We start from the raw sequence: 18,611 nt of genomic DNA, 5'->3' as shown, positions 1-18,611 counted from the left end.
TAAGCAGTGGCAAGTCGTGATCGGCCACCTGTCGTCTCTCGAGAAGCTTGTCCCTCACGAGCGTCTTCACCTGCGGTCTCTTCAGTGGAGACTAAAGGAGTGTTGGTCATAGGCAAGGGACCCTCCCTTCTTCCCCGTGTCCCTCACGGAGGAGGTGAGGCAGGACCTAGCCTTGTGGCTGGACGACGAGAACCTCGTAAGAGGAGTGCCTCTTCGCACTCCCCCCCCGGAGATGCTTCTCTTCTCGGACGCATCAACGGAGGGATGGGGCACACACCTGGAGGAGTTGCTGACTGCAGGTGTGTGGGACCATCGCGACAAGCACCTTCACATCAACGTCCTGGAGCTCAAGGCAGCGTTCCTCGCCCTCCAAGAGTTCCGGGACTGTCTGGTGGGAGACTCGGTGGTGTTGATGAGCGACAACACCACAGTAGTGGCGTACGTCAACAAGCAGGGGGGCCTAGTGTCCCTCCCGCTGCACCAGTTGACGTTGCTGGTGCACGAGTGGGCCGCGGCACACTCAGTAGAGCTGTTAGCCCGCTACATTCCAGGCAAGAGGAATGTGGTAGCCGACAAGCTCAGCTGTCGGGATCAGGTGATAGGAACCGAATGGTCCCTTCATCCAGACGTGGTGGAAAGGCTCTTCAACCAGTGGGGGTGTCCAGTCATGGATCTGTTCGCTACCCAGCACAACAGAAAATTCCAGATTTTCTACTCGGTTGTGCCGGACCCATGGGCAGCTGCAAAGAACGTGCTTCAACATCCGTGGGACAACCTCTTCGTCTACGCCTGTCCCCCGTTCTGTCTGATTTGCAAAGTGATCAGCAGGGCGCTGATCACTGCGAACCTTCAGATGATCCTGGTGGCGCCCAAATGACCTCAGCGTTTGGTATCCGGACCTGCTGGCTCTGCTTGCCGAAGCGCCGAAAGAAATTCCCCCCTGGCACAACCTCCTGTGCCAGCCAGCCACACGTAGAATGGTACCACCGGTCTGTTGAGTCCCTGTGTCTTCATGGCTGGCTGTTATCCACCATCTCTTGCGAGCGAGAGGCTTTTCTCGCAGCGCAGCAACAGAGATGGCTGGATACCTCAGACAGTCCTCTGCAGCTGTCTACCAGGGGAAGTGGTCCGTCTTCTGTGGTTGGTGTCGTGGACGGGGTCTCTCTCCTCTCAGAGCCACTCTTCAGCAGGTAGCGGATTTCCTCGTCTTCCTTCACCGAGAGAAGCTCCTCTCCGTCTCTGCAATTAAGGGCTACAGAGCCGCCCTGGCCCTAGTCCTTAAACTGCGAGGTGTGGACATCTCCTCTTCTTTCGAGATCTCCCTCCTGATGAAGAGCTTCGAGAGGTCTTGCCCACCCTGGGAACTCAGGCCCCCGGGATGGGATGTGACTCTCGTCCTTAGGAGTTTGACTCGCAGACCCTTCGAGCCACTCCGAGAGTCATCAGACAGGGATCTGACCCTCAAGACCCTCTTCTTGCTGGCCCTGGCATCGGCGAAGAGAGTAGGGGAACTTCATGGTCTTTCCTTTGATGTCAAGCATTCCAGGGGATGGGGGTCTGTAACGCTCGATTTCGTCCCGAACTTCGTAGTGAAGACTCGGAATCCTTCGGTTCCTGACAACCGGTTCGAGTCCTTCATAATCCCCTCCCTGAAAGATTTCACCGATAATGATGCGGATGAAATGCTGCTTTGTCCTGTGAGGGTGCTACGGCGCTATCTGAAGAGAACTTGGCACCTCAGGCCTGAGTGTCAACGCCTCTTCGTTAGCACCGGGGTTACCAAGAAAGAAGTTTCCAAGAACACTTTCTTTCTGGCTGCGTGAGGTGATCAGGAGGGCGTATGAGACAGCTGGCAGTAACGACACCCGTACCCTTCGTCCGAGAGCCCACGAAGTCAGAGATATTGGTCTGTTACGGACCCTGAGATCTCAGAGACAATGTTACGGCCTCTGAGGGAGGTCTGCTTCAGGTTCGATATGAAATAATAAAAAAAAAACTTATCAACACAAGCAGTTGAAACTAGGGATATGAATATAGAAAGAAACACTAACACAACAAAGGTTTATTTACAAGCTTACTAACAAAGGTAAATGCAGAATGGTATCTCCTATTTACATAAATAGATAGAATCTTACACTGCATGAACTGGGGGAAACAGTGAGGTAATAAGAATACTTGCTAAACAGTTTGGCACTTCGAAGAGGTGGCTTCATAAAAGTAGATCGGCGATTTCGGACGTCCTCTTGACTCCGTATTGCAGAAACTAATCTTCTTGTAAGGCAGGAATTCCCCAACACCTGTAACAGGACCTTTTCTTCTCTGAAGTCTGCTCGACGTTGAGATAACACAGTAGACCACACCTGAAGACGACTAGACCAATATCAAACCAACTCTCGAACAACTTTTCTTCTGATTGATACTTCGTCGGTTCCTTTTTTCTCGTATCTCACGGAAGATCTCTGCTGCTGCTGATCTCTCACTAATAAACTGATCTGTGGCTCTCTGTGACTAAACTGGTGATCTCTCTTTTACGATCTCTCTCTCTCTCTTCTACGATCACTCCTCTCCAAAGTTCGTTCGTCGTATTTATACAGCACTCAGGGGGCGGAGCCTACGGCGAACGTCACCGACTCCAGGGATTTCTAGAACTTCTTAGATGAATCTAGACGAGGCATTGCATCAGAAATCGCAGCGTTTCTCATGTAACGACGAGATCCACAACACTCCTGCCGATTCTGGAACGACCATGAACATAGGCGCCTCCAACAGTGGCGCGAAAACCTCCTTGCTGCCGAACTTCTCGAAAATGCGTTCTCCTTTCCTTTATCTTTCTTTGCTATGAAGCAATTACCATCACATGGTCCAACCCTTGCGTTCCGCAAGAACTTCTCCCTGGCGCAGGCTCTGAAGGCAGGGGTTTGGGCTAACCAGACCACCTTCACATCATTCTACCTTCGGGATATCACCCACAGGTCCTTGGACACTTTTTCCTTGGGACCCGTGGTGGCTGCTCAACAAGTTGTGTAGTCTACCCAGCACCCGAGAGGACAGAACAGCATCGCATCCTTGTGTGACTGCATGAATGGACGAGTGAAAGAGTGTGACTGGCTTCTCTTCCTCCTTCGTCCTTCTCCTCTACCTGTAGGCAGAGGGCCGCGGTCGTCACTATGCTGAACAGGAGGCCGATGCAGGTAAGCTACACAACCGAGCTCCATTCTATCCCTTTCAGTAGGGATAGGAGTGTTAATCCGTCACTCCCCAAAAAGGGGGGGAGGAGTGGAAGCCAACAAGAGACAAATTCATAAATTTACTTTGGCTCTTGAAGTAGGAACTAGTTCTTGCTTTTTGCTATTTATAAGAGGTACGCTTGCCTCCCTCTTATAAATCTGGTCCAGAAGTCTGACCACTGATCCTGCGGTGCACACCCCGATCAGCTGGACAGAGGCTAGGATCCCTCCCTCTCCTCTTATGACCAGGGAGGGAATCCAAGGTAGGACGAACACCATAAGACTCAGATTCCACCCACCAAGAAGTGAGTCTTCCTATTGTTAAAGGACCGAGGGTTTGTATACGTATCGGAACAAATAACAAATTGTCGGAAATTGTATTTTTCCTAACTATGAAAGCCTGAGGTCCTTTACATATAGTCCCACCTCATGCCACCCCTCACTCTGTGTTTCCTGGGCCTAAAGCAAAGTGACTCCTGGCCTCGCAGTCGAGCTTACCGCTAACTGCCGGACAAGTAGTTAACTACCGAACCCCCTTGTTCGAAGATTACGACCGGTTCAGCTGCCGCTAAGTACCTTCCTATTGTTAAAGGACCTCAGGTTTGTATAGTTAAGAAAAATACAATTTCCAACAAATTGTTATTTTTCATTGTGAAAAATCTTTGGGAACCTTCTTTTACGGACAACCCTCGTATATACGCCCCTGAAAATGCTTGTGCCAATTTTTTATTCATTTTAAAATATTAATATTAACCTTCTTACGCCGGAGCGGTAAATAAAAAATTGTCTCCCGTGTGCCGGAGGGGTTTCGGAGTGAGCGAGGAAGCGGAAAAAATATTTTTTTCAAAAAATCACAGCGTGCTTAGTTTTCAAGATTAAGAGTTTCCATTTTTGACCTACCTTTTTTTTTGTCATTGCCTGAAGTTTAGTATGCAACCATCAGAAATGAAAAAAATTATCATTATCATATATAAATAATGCGATATATGATAGCACAAAAATGAAATTTCATATATAATTGTATTCAAATCGCGCTCTGCGCAAAACGGTTAAAGGTAACAAGTTACTTTTTTTTCGTTGTAATGTACACTAAATTGCGATCATTTTGGTATGTAACACATTGTAAAACAATTAAAGCAACACAGAGAAAATATTATCACAAAATAATGCATGAATTCGTAACGCGTGGACGTAACAAATATTTTTTTCAAAAATTCACCAAAAATCTAAATATTGTCCTAGAGACTTTCAATTTCTTTCAAAATGAAGAAAAATGATTGAATATTACTATACTGTAAGAGTATTAGCTTACAATTGCAGTTTTTTACCATATCTGACGAGTTAAAGTTGACCAAATGTAGAATTTTTTTATATATATTTTTTATATGCAATTATTTCAGAAATAAGAAAAGCTACAACCTTCAAATATTTTTCGTTTTATTCTACATGAAATTGCACACATTTTCATATATAAAACTCTATGAAATGCCCAATATGAAATGGAGCAAATATTCCGAGAATGGGACGTACGTATTTCGGAGATTTGTGGCGGAGAATCCGCGCGCTGAGGGAAGGAAAGATTTTTTTTTAAATTCACCATAAATCTAAATATTTTGCTAGAGACTTTCAATTTGTTGCAAAATGAAGGTAAATGCTTGAATATTACTAGAATATAAGCGTTTTAGCTTACAATTGCGTTTTTTTACCATTTCGGTAGAGTCAAAGTTGACCGAAGGTTGAAAATTTGTCACTTATCGTTATTTATATGAAAATATCTCAAAACTGATAAAAGCTACAACCATGGGTGGTTTTTAGTCGTATTGTGCATGAAATTGCGCACATTTCCATATATAAAACTTTATATAACGGCTAATTTTAAAATGGTGCAAACATTACCACAATCGCATGTATGATTTTTTTCGGAAGAGTTACCGCGCGGAAGTAAGGAAAACGTTTTTTCATAAATCGAAATATTGTGCTAGAGACTTCCAATTAGTTGCAAAATTAAGGTAAATGATTGAATATTACTAGAATATAAGCGTTTTAGCTTACAATTGCGTTTTTCGACCATTTCGGTAGAGTCAAAATTGACCGAAGGTTGAAATTTTGGCAATTATCGTTATTTATATGAAAATATCTCAAAACTGATAAAAGCTACAATCATGAGTATTTTTTTGTTGTATTCTACATAAAAATGTGCACATTTTCATATATAATACTTCATGTAACGGCTAATTTACAATGGTACAAAAATTATGTCAAAGTGACGAAATAATTTCCGAGATGTGTCACAGATACTTTTTAGTGCGGCAAGAAAGAAATTCGCGCTTGCGCGCCTGCGTAACGATTGTAAACAAAACAACACCTTGATCCGTGAACTCCCAGCATCCCCCAAGGCGCGTGATTCAAAAGTTTTAGGCTGGTAGGCCTATAAGTATTTTTCCGCGAATTTTAAAAAAAACTTTTGTAAGTCGACGTAAAATACGTCCAGTCGGCACACGGGAGACAAAAAATGTCGACGTAAAATACGTCCAGTCGGCGTAAGAGGGTTAATGTAAACAACAAAATATCTATAAAATGTCTTATACACATTATATAAATCTTTAATGCAAATTAAATAAATCTGCCCTACAGGACATTTGACATCAAATCAAGTTACCCCTGTATTGTTAACATAAGCCGTTTTCTCTTATAGTAACCGTTTTCTCTCATAGCCATGAAGTATCAGTCCATTGAAAAGTATCACTAATTCGCATTTTTTTATATATATAACAACACTGCTTATTCACTAATTTCTGTATTTTTTCTTACTGTGTATGTAACTACATACTGATTTTTATGATAAAAATTATTTACTTATAATGCAGTTACGTATTAAGCTCACTCCAGGTTCGGCCCCGGACTTAGCATAAAGATGAATTTGAATGATATTACTGTAAAGTCTATTATGATAAAGCATGTTGTACAATATTAGAAATATTTACTAATTATTTTATTTTTATTTTTCAGTCTGCTTGTACTGGAAAATGAAAATAATTAGTAATTTTCTTTAAATATCAGTATTTAGTCCTATACACTATGAAAAAATACAGTGGTACTTCGACATACAAAATTAATCCGTTCCGAGGCGGCCTTCGTAACCTGAGCTTTTCATATCTTGAACCGCATTTTACATGTAAATTGCCTAATTCTTTCCAAGCCTTACAAAAACACCCCAGTAAATTTTATAATAAAGCTAAATTGACCAATAAACAATGAAATAGAACAATTTTGACCAATCAATACCTAACTTAATATGTACTACTAATATGTACCTGTAAATAAAGTGTATTAGTTTACATGGTATACAAGAAATACTGTACGTACATATGTACGTATGTGGTAAAATGTGGAACCTTACCTTCCGAGTGAGGCTATCTCCTAAAGTGGCGACAGAGGAGGAGGACAAACGGCAGAAAATTTGTTATGTAGTACGTACACTTAACTTAACGAAACACATTAAAAATGAGGAAACATAAACTAAACTTTATGAAACACATTAACAAAACCGTAACAGTTTGGAAAAAACTTTAAATTATTTATTTTAATTTTTTTTTTTTTTTCATTTCTACATTTTTTTTTTTACTTTTTTATACTTTACGTTTTTTACAAAATTTCAATTTCTTCACCACCGAATGGATGCCAGTCCGTTTACGGAATTTATCAAACCAGCCCTGAGAAGCCTTGAGGTCTGGGGTTGCCGTCGATGTCCCTTCTCCTCCGTCGTCTTCGGCCTGGGCAACCAAATCACTGAAAATAGTGCTGGCCTCCTGGCAGATTGCCGTCTCGGTTATCGCATTGCCAGCGATTTCTTTGTCCTCAATCCATAGAAGAAGCAGCCTCTCCATCTCATCATGCACGTGGCTCCTCTTTTTGGACAAAATAGTCACGCCTTTGGAAGGTGTAGCTGCTTTGATGGCTTCCTTCTACTTAAGGATGGTGCCTATCGTTGATGGATTTCGGCCATATTCCTTAGTGATCACACTCAACCGCAAGCCAGCTTCATACTTTTTTTATTATCTCCATTTTTGTCTGCATAGAAAGCATCCTCTTCTTTCCATGAACTTCAGCAACTTTCTTGCGACCCACGACTATACTGTACGTAATTAAGTTATGTAGTATATACTAATTAACTTCTCACACAATACACTAAAGTAGTACAACGAAATTTCTAACACAAATTTATGTTAACAAACGAAATCGTATATGTGAACGAACAAATTCTGCATGCGTACGATAATGCTGGTGCAGAGCAGTGGCTGAAGAAGAACGCCTTTACGTAGAGCACGATGGGAGAGATGCTTACCAATAGGAGAGCAGGATCTTATGGCAGTGACTAGCATCAGGAACCAATGGGAGAGCGGGAGGATGGTGGTGAGTCTACTCAGTTGGCGGCGCGCGAGTTTTAAAATTGTTATCGGTGGTCCGGGCGAATCTCGGGACTTTACAGCAACAACCTTTCGTATCCTGAACTATTTTCGTATGTAGAGCCAAAAAAATCTTCGCATTTGCTTTCGAAACTCAAATTTTTTGTAAGTTGAGCCTTTCGTATGTCGAGGTACCACTGTACAGTAATTAATGAATAAATACTAGTGTGTTGCTCTAGCCTTCTTAGGAGCCATGATGATTCACATACATTAGGTACAGTCACTGTACACTATATGTATATATTTAATAAGTAAAAATATACAGGAATTTTAGCTAAGATGCACATTAAGTGACAGGCTTAATCCCATTCGTGTTTTAGCCAGTCATGTTTGCCTTGTCCTTCCTTAAACCAAGGAAATGTCTGTTATTGGCAAGGATATTTTGTTAGACAAAATGTCCATTAAGTGAGACATCTGTTAACTAAGTTATTACTGTATTGAGGATTTGAATTCAATTATATTTTCTACTTTTAAAAAGTGGTTGAGTGTAGATTGAGGAAAAAATTAAACTATTTGTAATTCAGATCAAGGGGGCAGTCAAGTTTTGATGCCAGGAGAGAATGCATTACAAAATTTCATTTCCCAATATCAAGCGAAGCTGTACTATTTGTTGACATTGGTAGTGACCTACCAACGTCTCAAGAAAGTGTAAAGAAAATTGTATAATGAACAGTGATCTTGTTGATCAATATTATTATGGTTGACACTGATTAAGTGATTAGTATCACATATGTATTTTGATACTGTATGTATCTCTATTTACTGAGATCTTCAAAATAAAAGTGACAAACCAGGAAAGTACACCTTCCAGGATTATCTGTCTTTCTTTCAGAACTTAGATGCTAAGGTTTTTTGTTTTTATAAATATTACGTTTATATGTAGTTCCAAGCCATTGGTATATATGTACTGCAGTACTATTCTTGGAATGATCCCCTTGGTCAAGATAACTTACCACCCCTGCTGTAGAAGTTCAAGTTTTCCATGAAAACTTAAATCTTACTTAAAATTTTATTCCACTCTATTTTCAGATTCCTTCTGATGTAGATTTGGCCATGGCAGCGACAATTGCTGTGAATCCTGGCACAGCTTATCGAATGTTGAAGGACTTCGTACCTCTGAGTACTGAAGATGTTGTTATTCAAAATGGTGCAAACTCAGCAGTGGGACAAGCAGTCATCCAGGTAAAATAAAACCCAATGGCAGTACCTGTAAGAGTTGCAGGGTTGGAATCTCTCATACTCTGTAAGATTAATCAAGCATACCCTGTAATGGTTTTATTTTGATTACATTTATTCAAAATGTTAGTCTTACTGGACACCAGGTATTTGTTTGGTAGAAACAGAATACAAATCAAATACAACATTGTATTCACACCCTTTCATTCTGATGAATTTCTTGGACAAGTACAAACTATAATTCTAGGGCTGAGAACTAAAATGGCCAATGTAAAAAAAATGGCCTATTGTGGTTAAGACCGTCACTAAACTAGAAATTTATCTCTCTTTCAGTGCTATAATGGCCATCACCTAAAAAAAAAAAGCTTTCGTTTGCTGTACTTACCTGAATTTTAATAAAGGAAGCAATATTTTAAATGCGTTTTTCTGAAAACATGGTTTTATGACATTGGCCCTTCTAGTTCTCAGCCCTAGAATTATTGTGGAATGGGATGGAGACAGCTATCCAGTAGTATATATCATTCACCTGAGACCTACATTATGACAAGAGAGTAATCCGTAAAAGCAACCAATAGCCACTGTTTATCTTGTGACCTACAACCCTAAAATTGAGATTGACTGAATACATGATGGTTTTATCTTTTCCAAATTACAAGAATTATACTGTAACTAGTTTCAACATAGACTTTTTCTCCCATTATGGATATAAGCTTTGTGAAATTTTGTCAAAACCTACTATATATTGCTTTTAGTCAAAGAACTGTTTTAAAACTGATAATTTGATGAAGCATTTAGGAAAGTATCATGTACTACATTATAGAACTAACATTCTAATTTGGATATTGAATTTAAAAACAATTAATATTTACTAGTACAGATAGCAGCAGCTCTGGGCTTAAGAACCATCAACGTTGTTAGGGACAGGCCTGAAATAAGTGAACTGAAGCAGAAGTTGAAGAATATTGGTGCTACAGTGGTGGTAACAGAAGGAGAATTAAGGTATGCTCATTTTGTGCAAGCTCTCTTAGGTTTTCTTTCATTGAATCTAAGAATACTGATGTACTATAATTCAGTGGTCTGTGGTGACTCTTTCTTGAGGTTCACCTATTTTTTCCATAAATGTGTGAAATATTTGCTCATGTGGCATGACTCGTTTAGATAACAGGAATTGCTCTGTTTTGTAGACTGCATAACTGGATGTTAAATTTCTTGCAACGTTTCCACCAGGTACACCTTGAACAGTTCACCTATCAGATCAGATACAATCATTTGAGTGACAAATATGATGCAGAATTAGAAAATGACCTTGCCCAACCCTCAGTCCATGCTGATCTACTCCAGACCTTATCCTAACCATAGCTCTTCATATAGTCGACTCAATTCACATATATATGCACTGAAGTTGATAAAACCTTGTGAAAAAGAACAAGAACAATATATAGTGTTGAATAGTAGTATGGATTCAGTCCAGTGTACAAGTAATGAAGGAAACAAAATATTTTGGTTGATACCATTGCCATGATACCCATACTATTGGTCCATTATAATTGAATATTATAACACTAAACAAGTTAATGAAATATGCTAAAGTACTGGAGAGTATAATTGAATATTAATAAACTTTATATGATAAGTAAATGAAAACGTATACTGTAGTCATTAAGATAATCACAAATTGTTATGAAATACTCTTATGAACACATTTCGCCACTACTAACAGATGATGGCCCTAGGGAAAAGGTTGAACCACTTCATCGAGCTTTTGAAGCTAAGCAATCAGCTGAGGATGTCCCTCTCCCTGATACTTGTTGCCCTGAACCTATTCTTACAAAATTTGCATTTCACTCCAGGAATGTGAAGAAAACTCTGGATAATCTTGACAGCTAGGAAGAAGAAGATCCTGATGGTTTCTTCCCTTTGTTTTCCAAAAAATTTTCTAGTATTGTCTTACAAGATAAGTAGATTCTTTAGATTGTTATGTCGACATAGTATCTTTGTGGATGAGCACAAATTTAGTACAGTAATACAGTGCATGTTCCAAAGAATGGCATTTCTGCAGACTGCAGTAACTACAGGCCAATCTCTATTCTCCCTGTACTCTCCAAAGTTGCTGATAAACTTATTTTTAAGGCACTACGTATATGAGTGGAATGTGGAATCAAAAGGATTGTTAGCTGATGGTCAGTATGCATATAGGAAACAGTTAGGTACCTGCGATGCTCTTTTATACTTGAATTTGCAAGGGAACCTTGATAAGGGTTTTGATTGAATAGTAATTCAAATAGATTTTAGTGCTGCTTTCGATTTGGTAAACTAGGAGGCACTTCAGAATCTTGAAAGGGGTATACAGTGTTCCCCCCATATTCGCGGGGAATGTGTACCAGACACCCCCGTGAATAGTTAAAACCCGCGAATAGTTAGAACCACCACTAAAAATGCTTATAACTGCCTATCTTGAAAGTCCAGATACCAAATGTATACCTTTAATAACATCCTACTTCAAATATACCTAAAATTACTAACCTATTATTGTATTAATCTTTGAGGTTATATTATTAATATAATTTCAGTCATCTTAAACATTTTACCATTAAAAATATATACCTACAGCCAATAACAGAGAGAGAGAGAGAGAGAGAGAGACCAGTGAATGGCAACATCATATATCTGACCATCAAGAGTGAAATTATGAATTACAGTATTTCTGAGACAGAGAGAATAATAATGAGAGAGAGAGAGAGAGAGAGAATAACTCCTACACTCCGACTCCTTCCCCCCCCGCCAATACTCCACCAATACGCATATCAAACTCATCTACTCCCCCGCCCACCTTCCTCCACGTGGATAAAAAGACTGGGAATCGCTATTTTTAATTAATCTTGTTAATATTTGAAAATTAGTTGTAAGGTAAATCATTTATTTATACTACAAAACAAATAAACATTTGTAAGAGAGAGAGAGAGAGAGAGAGAGAGAGAGAGAGAGAGAGAGAGAGAGAGAGAGAGAGAATGTTATTGTTACTGTTTAATCTCATTAAACTTAATATTATTTGTAAACTAGTACGTACTGTATATTATTATTTGACATAAAATGCAGTAATGTCCTTAAAGATACACTTATACATACATTTCCAGCCCAAACAGAGGGCGAGAGTTACCACTAGGACATACTATCTCGTGTGGCAAAAGAGAGAGAGAGAGAGAGAGAGAGAGAGATGGAGGGGGGGGTAGGGTTATCCTTATATAAAAGTCTGAAATGGATAGATTATTGTACTTCTATAAAATACTATCACATATGAATTTTGAAATTAGTTATATTACTATTATTATTATTATGCAAAAATATTAATAAACATACACATGTACCAATGTACCATAGAAATTCTCTCATCTCAGTAAAAGAGAGAGAGAGAGAATTTACGTGATCCTCAGAGGGCAACACGCATTCCCCCTCCTGACACTTGATAAATTTGACAGCTGTTGGACCCCAGCCAACTACATGGAGTTCAAAGAGAAAGATGCTGGGTAAAATGCATTTTCTTTCATTCTTACATAATTTTTTTTATTTATAAACTAAAATCTTGCTAATTCACTTTAGTATTTTCTTTAATGAATTGATATTATTGCTGTTTACATTAATATTGATATTTGAAAATCACTATATCATTTATCATCCAAAAAACATACATCTCTGCAAGAGAGAGAGAGAGAGAGAATTTTCGTAGTGTTTGTAAAATACTTTCACATATGATTTTTGTAATTAATTATTATATTATTATTATTATTATTTTATTATTATTATTATTATTATTATTATTATTATTATTATTACAGTAATACCTCGGTTACAAAATTAATCCATTCCGAGGCGCCTTTTGTATCATGAGGTTTTCGTATCTTGGACCACATTTTACATGTAAAATGGCTAATCCATTCCAAGCCCTCCAAAAACACCCCATTAAATTTCATATTAAAGGTAAATTGACCTATAAACAATGAAATACTACAACAATTTGGACCATTCAATATGTAACTTAATAATAAAAATGCAAAGCCTGTAAATAAAGTGTATATTAGAGTACAAGAAATATTATTACTGTAACGTAAAATGTGGAAGCTTACCTTTCGAGTGAGGCTATCTCTGAAAGTGGCGGCAGAGGAGGAGGAGGACAAACAGCAGATACGTATACTTAACTTTACGAAACACATAAAAAAATGTCAGAAAAACAAACTAAACTTGACAAAACACATTAACAAAACTCTAACACTTAACTTTACAAAAAACTTAAAATAAAATTTATTGTCTTTTTTTTATTTTTACATTTCTTTTTACTTTTTTATACTTTACGTAATTTCAATTTCTTCACCACCGAATGGATGCCAGTCCATTTACGGAATTTTTCGAACCACCCATGAGAAGCCTTGAACTCTGGGGTTGCTGTTGATGTCCCCTCTCCGCCGTCGTCTTCGGCTTGGGGAATCAAATCGCCGAAAATAGCGCTGGCCTTCTGGCAGATTGCCGTCTCGGTTATTGTATCGCCATCGATTTCTTTGTCCTCGATCCATACAAGAAGCAGCCTTTGCATTTCATTATGCACATGGCTCCTCTTGTTGGACAAAATAGTCACGCCCTTGGAAGGTGTAGCTGCTTTGATGGCTTCCTTCTGCTTAAGGATGGTGCCTATCGTCGACGGATTTCGGCCGTATTCCTTAGCGATCACACTCAACCGCAAGCCAGCTTCGTACTTTTTTATTATCTCCATTTTTGTCTCCATAGAAAGTATTCTCTTCTTTCTGTGAACTTCAGCAACTTTCTTGGGACCCATGACTAATATGTACTGTTCGTAATTAAGTTACGTATGTAGTACATATACTAATTAGGTTCTCACAACACAATAAAGTAGCACAACGAAATCACTAATGAATTTACGATACTAAACGAAATTGTTGGACCAAACGAATGCCGCATGCGTACGATAAAGCTTCGGGTGCGAAGTGGCCGAGCGAAGGCACGCCACCACGTAAGATGCATGATGGGAGGGATGCTGTCCAATAGGAGAGAAGGATCTCATGGCTTGGCTAGCATCAGAAACCAATGTGAGAGCAGGAGGATGGTGGCAAGTCTACTAGAAGTAAGATGGCGGCGCGAGTTTCAAAATTGTTATCGGGCGAATCTCGGACTTTCAGAAACCTTTCGTATTTTGAAAACTTTTCATAAGTAGAGCAGTAAAATTTTTCGTGTCAGCTTTCGTATCTCGAGTTTTTTGTAAGTTAAGCCTTTCATATCTCGAGGTACCACTGTATTATTAATATTACTATTATCATTATTATTATTAATATTACTATTATCATTATTATTATTAATATTACTATTATCATATGAAAATATTAATAAACATATACATTATACATAGTGTACCATAAAAATCTCTCATCTCAGGAGAGAGAGAGAGAGAGAGAGAGAGAGAGAGAGAGAGAGAGAGAGAGAGAGAGAGAGAGAGAGAGAGAGAGAGAGAGAGAGAGACCTGGAGTTCAAAAGATGCGTGAAGACTGGGATTTCCTTCATTCTTACATAATTTTTAAAATTTATAAACTAAAATCTTACTAATTCAGTGTAGTATTTTCTATATTGAAGTGATTACTCTTTACATTAAACTTAATATTAGAAAATTAGTAAATCATTTATCACACAAAAAGCATACATCTCTGTAAGGGAGAGAGAAAGAATTATTAGTTATTATATGATATCATTTAATCTTATTAAACTTACTTGTAGGGTGTGTTTCAAATAGGGGTTCTCATTGACACCAACATATAAGTTTTTCTTTATTGGCTTTCCATATAAAACTTGTCTGATGGTATATTATTACATTTGAACTGAAAGGAAGGATAATTTGAATCAGTACCTTGATGAAAACATTGCAAAATGAATAATATGACTGCAGAAAGTTAGAATATGACATCAACATGATACAGTCACAATGAACAACTAAATCATACAAGAATTCAAGTATTTACGTGAAAAAAACAAAGTGTCCTTACCTGGTACCTCCAGAACACACACTAGGCTAATTCAATAAACAAATTCAATAAACAATCTCTTGAGAGAACCCTCGTACACTGGCATCCAAAATACGAATAAAGTCTAGGGATTTACAACTTTAAAATGTCCAAAACACTAATGTAAACTTCAATTTATGCTTCCAAACGTTGAACCCTTCTTCAGACTTCATAGGGAGAAGTTAACTTGCCAAGTGCACGAGGTGAACTAAGTGCGAAAGAGAGAGGCGGCACCGTTCGTTACAGCAGCCCCATTACACAGAAATATCGAAGAATACAAAACCAGTACAAAATATCTATCAATTATTATTACATAAATTATTTAATACAGATCAACACAAATATATTACTTATTTTATAATAGTAGGCAAATAAAATCTTTACTTCTGTTGATTCATAATTTTAAAGGTATGGAGCGCTTTATTTCCTACATTACTAATACAGTATTGATCAATATTAATATTTTAAAATTAGTAAATCATTTTTGTATCATAAAAATGTATTTAGACATGAAAATAATATCAAAATACACTAATTTGTGATTATTTATTGTTGGAAAATCCCGCAAATAGGGGAATTCACTGCAAATAATGGGTAGATATGGTCCAGATAAAAATCCGCGAATCCGGAGAACGCAAATACGGGGGGGCCCCACTGTATACGTATGTTTGTTCATATACGAAACAAACCTTCGGTCTTAACATTAGGATAAATACTCAGCGCCAGCTGGAAACCAGTAAAGTTTAAAATAGTGTACGTAAGGGACTGTTGGCATCTGTGCTTGGTCACGAGAGATGTGGAGCCACCCACATACCTTTCTTTAACTCGTGACCCCATTGGTTATTTTCTCACCGCCTTTAAGAGAGGACGTGCTTTCCCCTTTGTCCTTTTAAAGCCAGTTTAGTTTGCCCCCTGTTGTTTTGATTTTGTTGTTTGGAATTCCCAGGCATGTGAACATGAAGCCTTTTCATGCTTCGAGACTTCCTGGATATCACAAGAAGATAAACGCCCAGATATTTTCTTCGACGATTTTGACGTCGAGGTACTCATCGTGTAGTAAGTCAAAGGTGCAGAAACTCTTAAAGTACAGTTAATTCGTTGCCTGTGCTTTGGATTTTTACATATTCATATGGATTGCAATCCAAGCTTGGGTGTATCAGGATGTGCTTTGGGAAGTAATTATGACTAATTGTGCTCTTTTCCCTGCAGTGAGAGATGTGCATCGCCATCTTGTTTTCATTCCAGATACGTGGGCAGAGATGATGCAGGTGTGCAGTCAGCGTTAGGCTTATCAGGAGAACCAACCGAAGAAGGACAGTTGGTTTGCTATATGACGTCGAGCTACCATCCAGGATCCCACGTGATGGATGTCTCTTTTATCCTGATATGCACTGAATGGCGGTCGGATGTGTTGCCATCTGTAGAGAAGCAGATAGTGCAACACGGCAGCCTTTAGAGTCAGGTTGCTATGCCTACGAGAATAACAACAACAGCCTTGCACTTCTTGTAGAGTGCTGTCTTCACATTCGAGATGCTCAGTGACGTCATGAACATGGCGCCCGCCATGATGTCACTTCACAGCTGCAGCCTACACAGAGACATGCTTCCTTTTTCACTTCAAGGTACAGGAGTACTTTACAACTATGCTTTTGGATTTGGAAATTTTTAAACGCACATTGTTTTTTAGAGAAATTACAAGTGTTAGGAGATATAACAGTCACATAGTGGAAAAGACGCAAGTCATTCCTCTGTATCCTTCCACTTAAACGTCAGTCATTTTAGGATTACTTCAAGATTTCTTTCAGGTAGGCAGCAGCAAGTTGCTGTGGACAGGATCTTTAGTGAACCAAGACCTATTGTGTCTGGAGTTCCACAAGGTAGTGTTCTTGGTCCACTGTTATTTTTAGTTTATACAAGTGATGTGGTTGTTGGCCTGGAAAACAAGGTCATTCATGATGCAACATTTGTAGTTGTAGTCAAATCTACAGGTTACAAGAATTGAAGCTGCCCGCAGCCTCAGTTGGGACGTGGACTGTATCAAGGAATGGTGTAGTTGGTGGGGCATGAGGCTGAACTCCAGTAAAACAAAAACACTATTAATTTGCAGATCTCATACAGATTTCCCACCCCATCCTCCCCTTTAAGTGGATGGAACATTGCTGAATGAATCTAGAGCTTTTATCTATTCTAGGTGTAACTTTTGACTTGCATCTAACATCTGAGAAATATCTAATAAAATTTTCAGCAGAAGCCACACAAAAGTTAGGTATTGTTCATAAGGCCTCACACATTTATAGCATTGATAAAATCAGTGGAACCCATTTTAGGTCATTTGTGCTTCGTTTATTGGAATTCTGTTCTTTGGTGTGGATGTCTTTCTGCCAGAGATTTGTCTCTTTTTAGATCGAGTGGTTCATGGTTGTAGGTTTCCGTTTTCTAATAGTAGTAGTAGTTATAACTTGAGCCATCTACGGATGGTCTCTTGTTTGTCACATTTTTCAAGTTGTATTTCAACAGCGATCTTTCACCTTCACAATTGATCCCTGATCCCCTTTACCTGCTAAGAGCAACCAGATTTGCTGAACAGCAGCAGTTCCAGAGGTCCTTTGTTCCTCACACTGTTGGAATGTGGAACAGCTTCTCAAAGGATGTCGTGTAATGCATTACTACCCTGATGCTATTCTCCTTGCATTTTAATACATTTGTATATACAGTGGTACCTCGAGATACGAAATTAATCCGTTCCGAGGCAGCCTTCGTATCATGAGTTTTTCGTATCTTGGAACACATTTTACATGCAAAATGGCTTAATCCGTTCCAAGCCCTCCAAAAACACCCCATTAAATTTCATAATAAAGCTAAATTGACCTATAAACAATGAAATACTACAACAATTTGGACCATTCAATACCTAAATTAAGAATAAAAATGCAAAACCTGTAAATAAAGTGTATATTAGTGTACAAGAAATATTATTACTGTAACGTAAAATGTGGAAGCTTACCTTTCGAGTAATACTTAACTTACAGAATTTCAACTTCATCACCACTTTCAACGTTCTGTTTTTCATCACTTGGTTGTTCCTTTTTGCTTTCAACTTTCTGTTTTTTATCACTTGGTTCTTCCTTTTTGCTTACTCCTGCTAATGCTGAAGACCTCTTTAAAAAATAACGATCCAAGGAAGATTGCTTCTGCCTACTTTTCACAATGTTTCTGAAACGACTCTGGCAAACGTCATCGAACTGCACAAGCATACGACCTGTGTGAGCCTTTTCGGGGTGTCTTTTTTTTCGATAAATGATTGCACTTTATAAAAAGTGCCTAGAATATCCATGAAAAGTGCCTAGAATATCCATGAAAAGCTCCTAGAATATCCTTAATTTCTGCCGTTGTCATAGGCTCCTCCTCCTCTTCCTCGCCGCTGCTAGAGAACTCCTGTTGAACGACGTTATGTTGCATGGCCTCCAACTCCTTCAGGTCATCCGTTGTAAGCTCCTCTTGGTGCTCCTCGAGAAGGTCGTTGATGTCATCCTCGTCGACGACCAGCCCCATGGACTTGCCGAGTGCAACGATCTCGTCAAGATCTGGTTCCAAAACAGTTTCGGGATCGTCAACTGTTTCTGACTCTGCAGCACCAGCTTCGCCCACATCAAATCCCTCGAAGTCTCGGGCGGATAAGGCAT

General features: G+C 38.9%; 1 protein-coding gene across 1 annotated transcript in view; it reads left to right on the top strand.

The window, feature by feature from the left end:
* The window catches only part of LOC135210759 (enoyl-[acyl-carrier-protein] reductase, mitochondrial-like), a 96,115-nt gene that overhangs the window by 42,389 nt on the left and 35,115 nt on the right, over nucleotides 1–18,611 (top strand). Inside the window, exons 3-4 of the mRNA XM_064243607.1 lie at nucleotides 8,723–8,875; nucleotides 9,747–9,868. Coding sequence (XP_064099677.1) covers nucleotides 8,723–8,875; nucleotides 9,747–9,868 — 275 coding nt within the window. The remainder of the gene's footprint in view (nucleotides 1–8,722; nucleotides 8,876–9,746; nucleotides 9,869–18,611) is intronic.

Source organism: Macrobrachium nipponense, chromosome 4, assembly GCF_015104395.2.
Source record: "Macrobrachium nipponense isolate FS-2020 chromosome 4, ASM1510439v2, whole genome shotgun sequence".
Classification (NCBI taxonomy): Eukaryota; Metazoa; Arthropoda; class Malacostraca; order Decapoda; family Palaemonidae; genus Macrobrachium; species Macrobrachium nipponense.
Note: the sequence above shows the minus strand (reverse complement) of the source record. Positions and strands in the feature narration are given on the sequence as shown.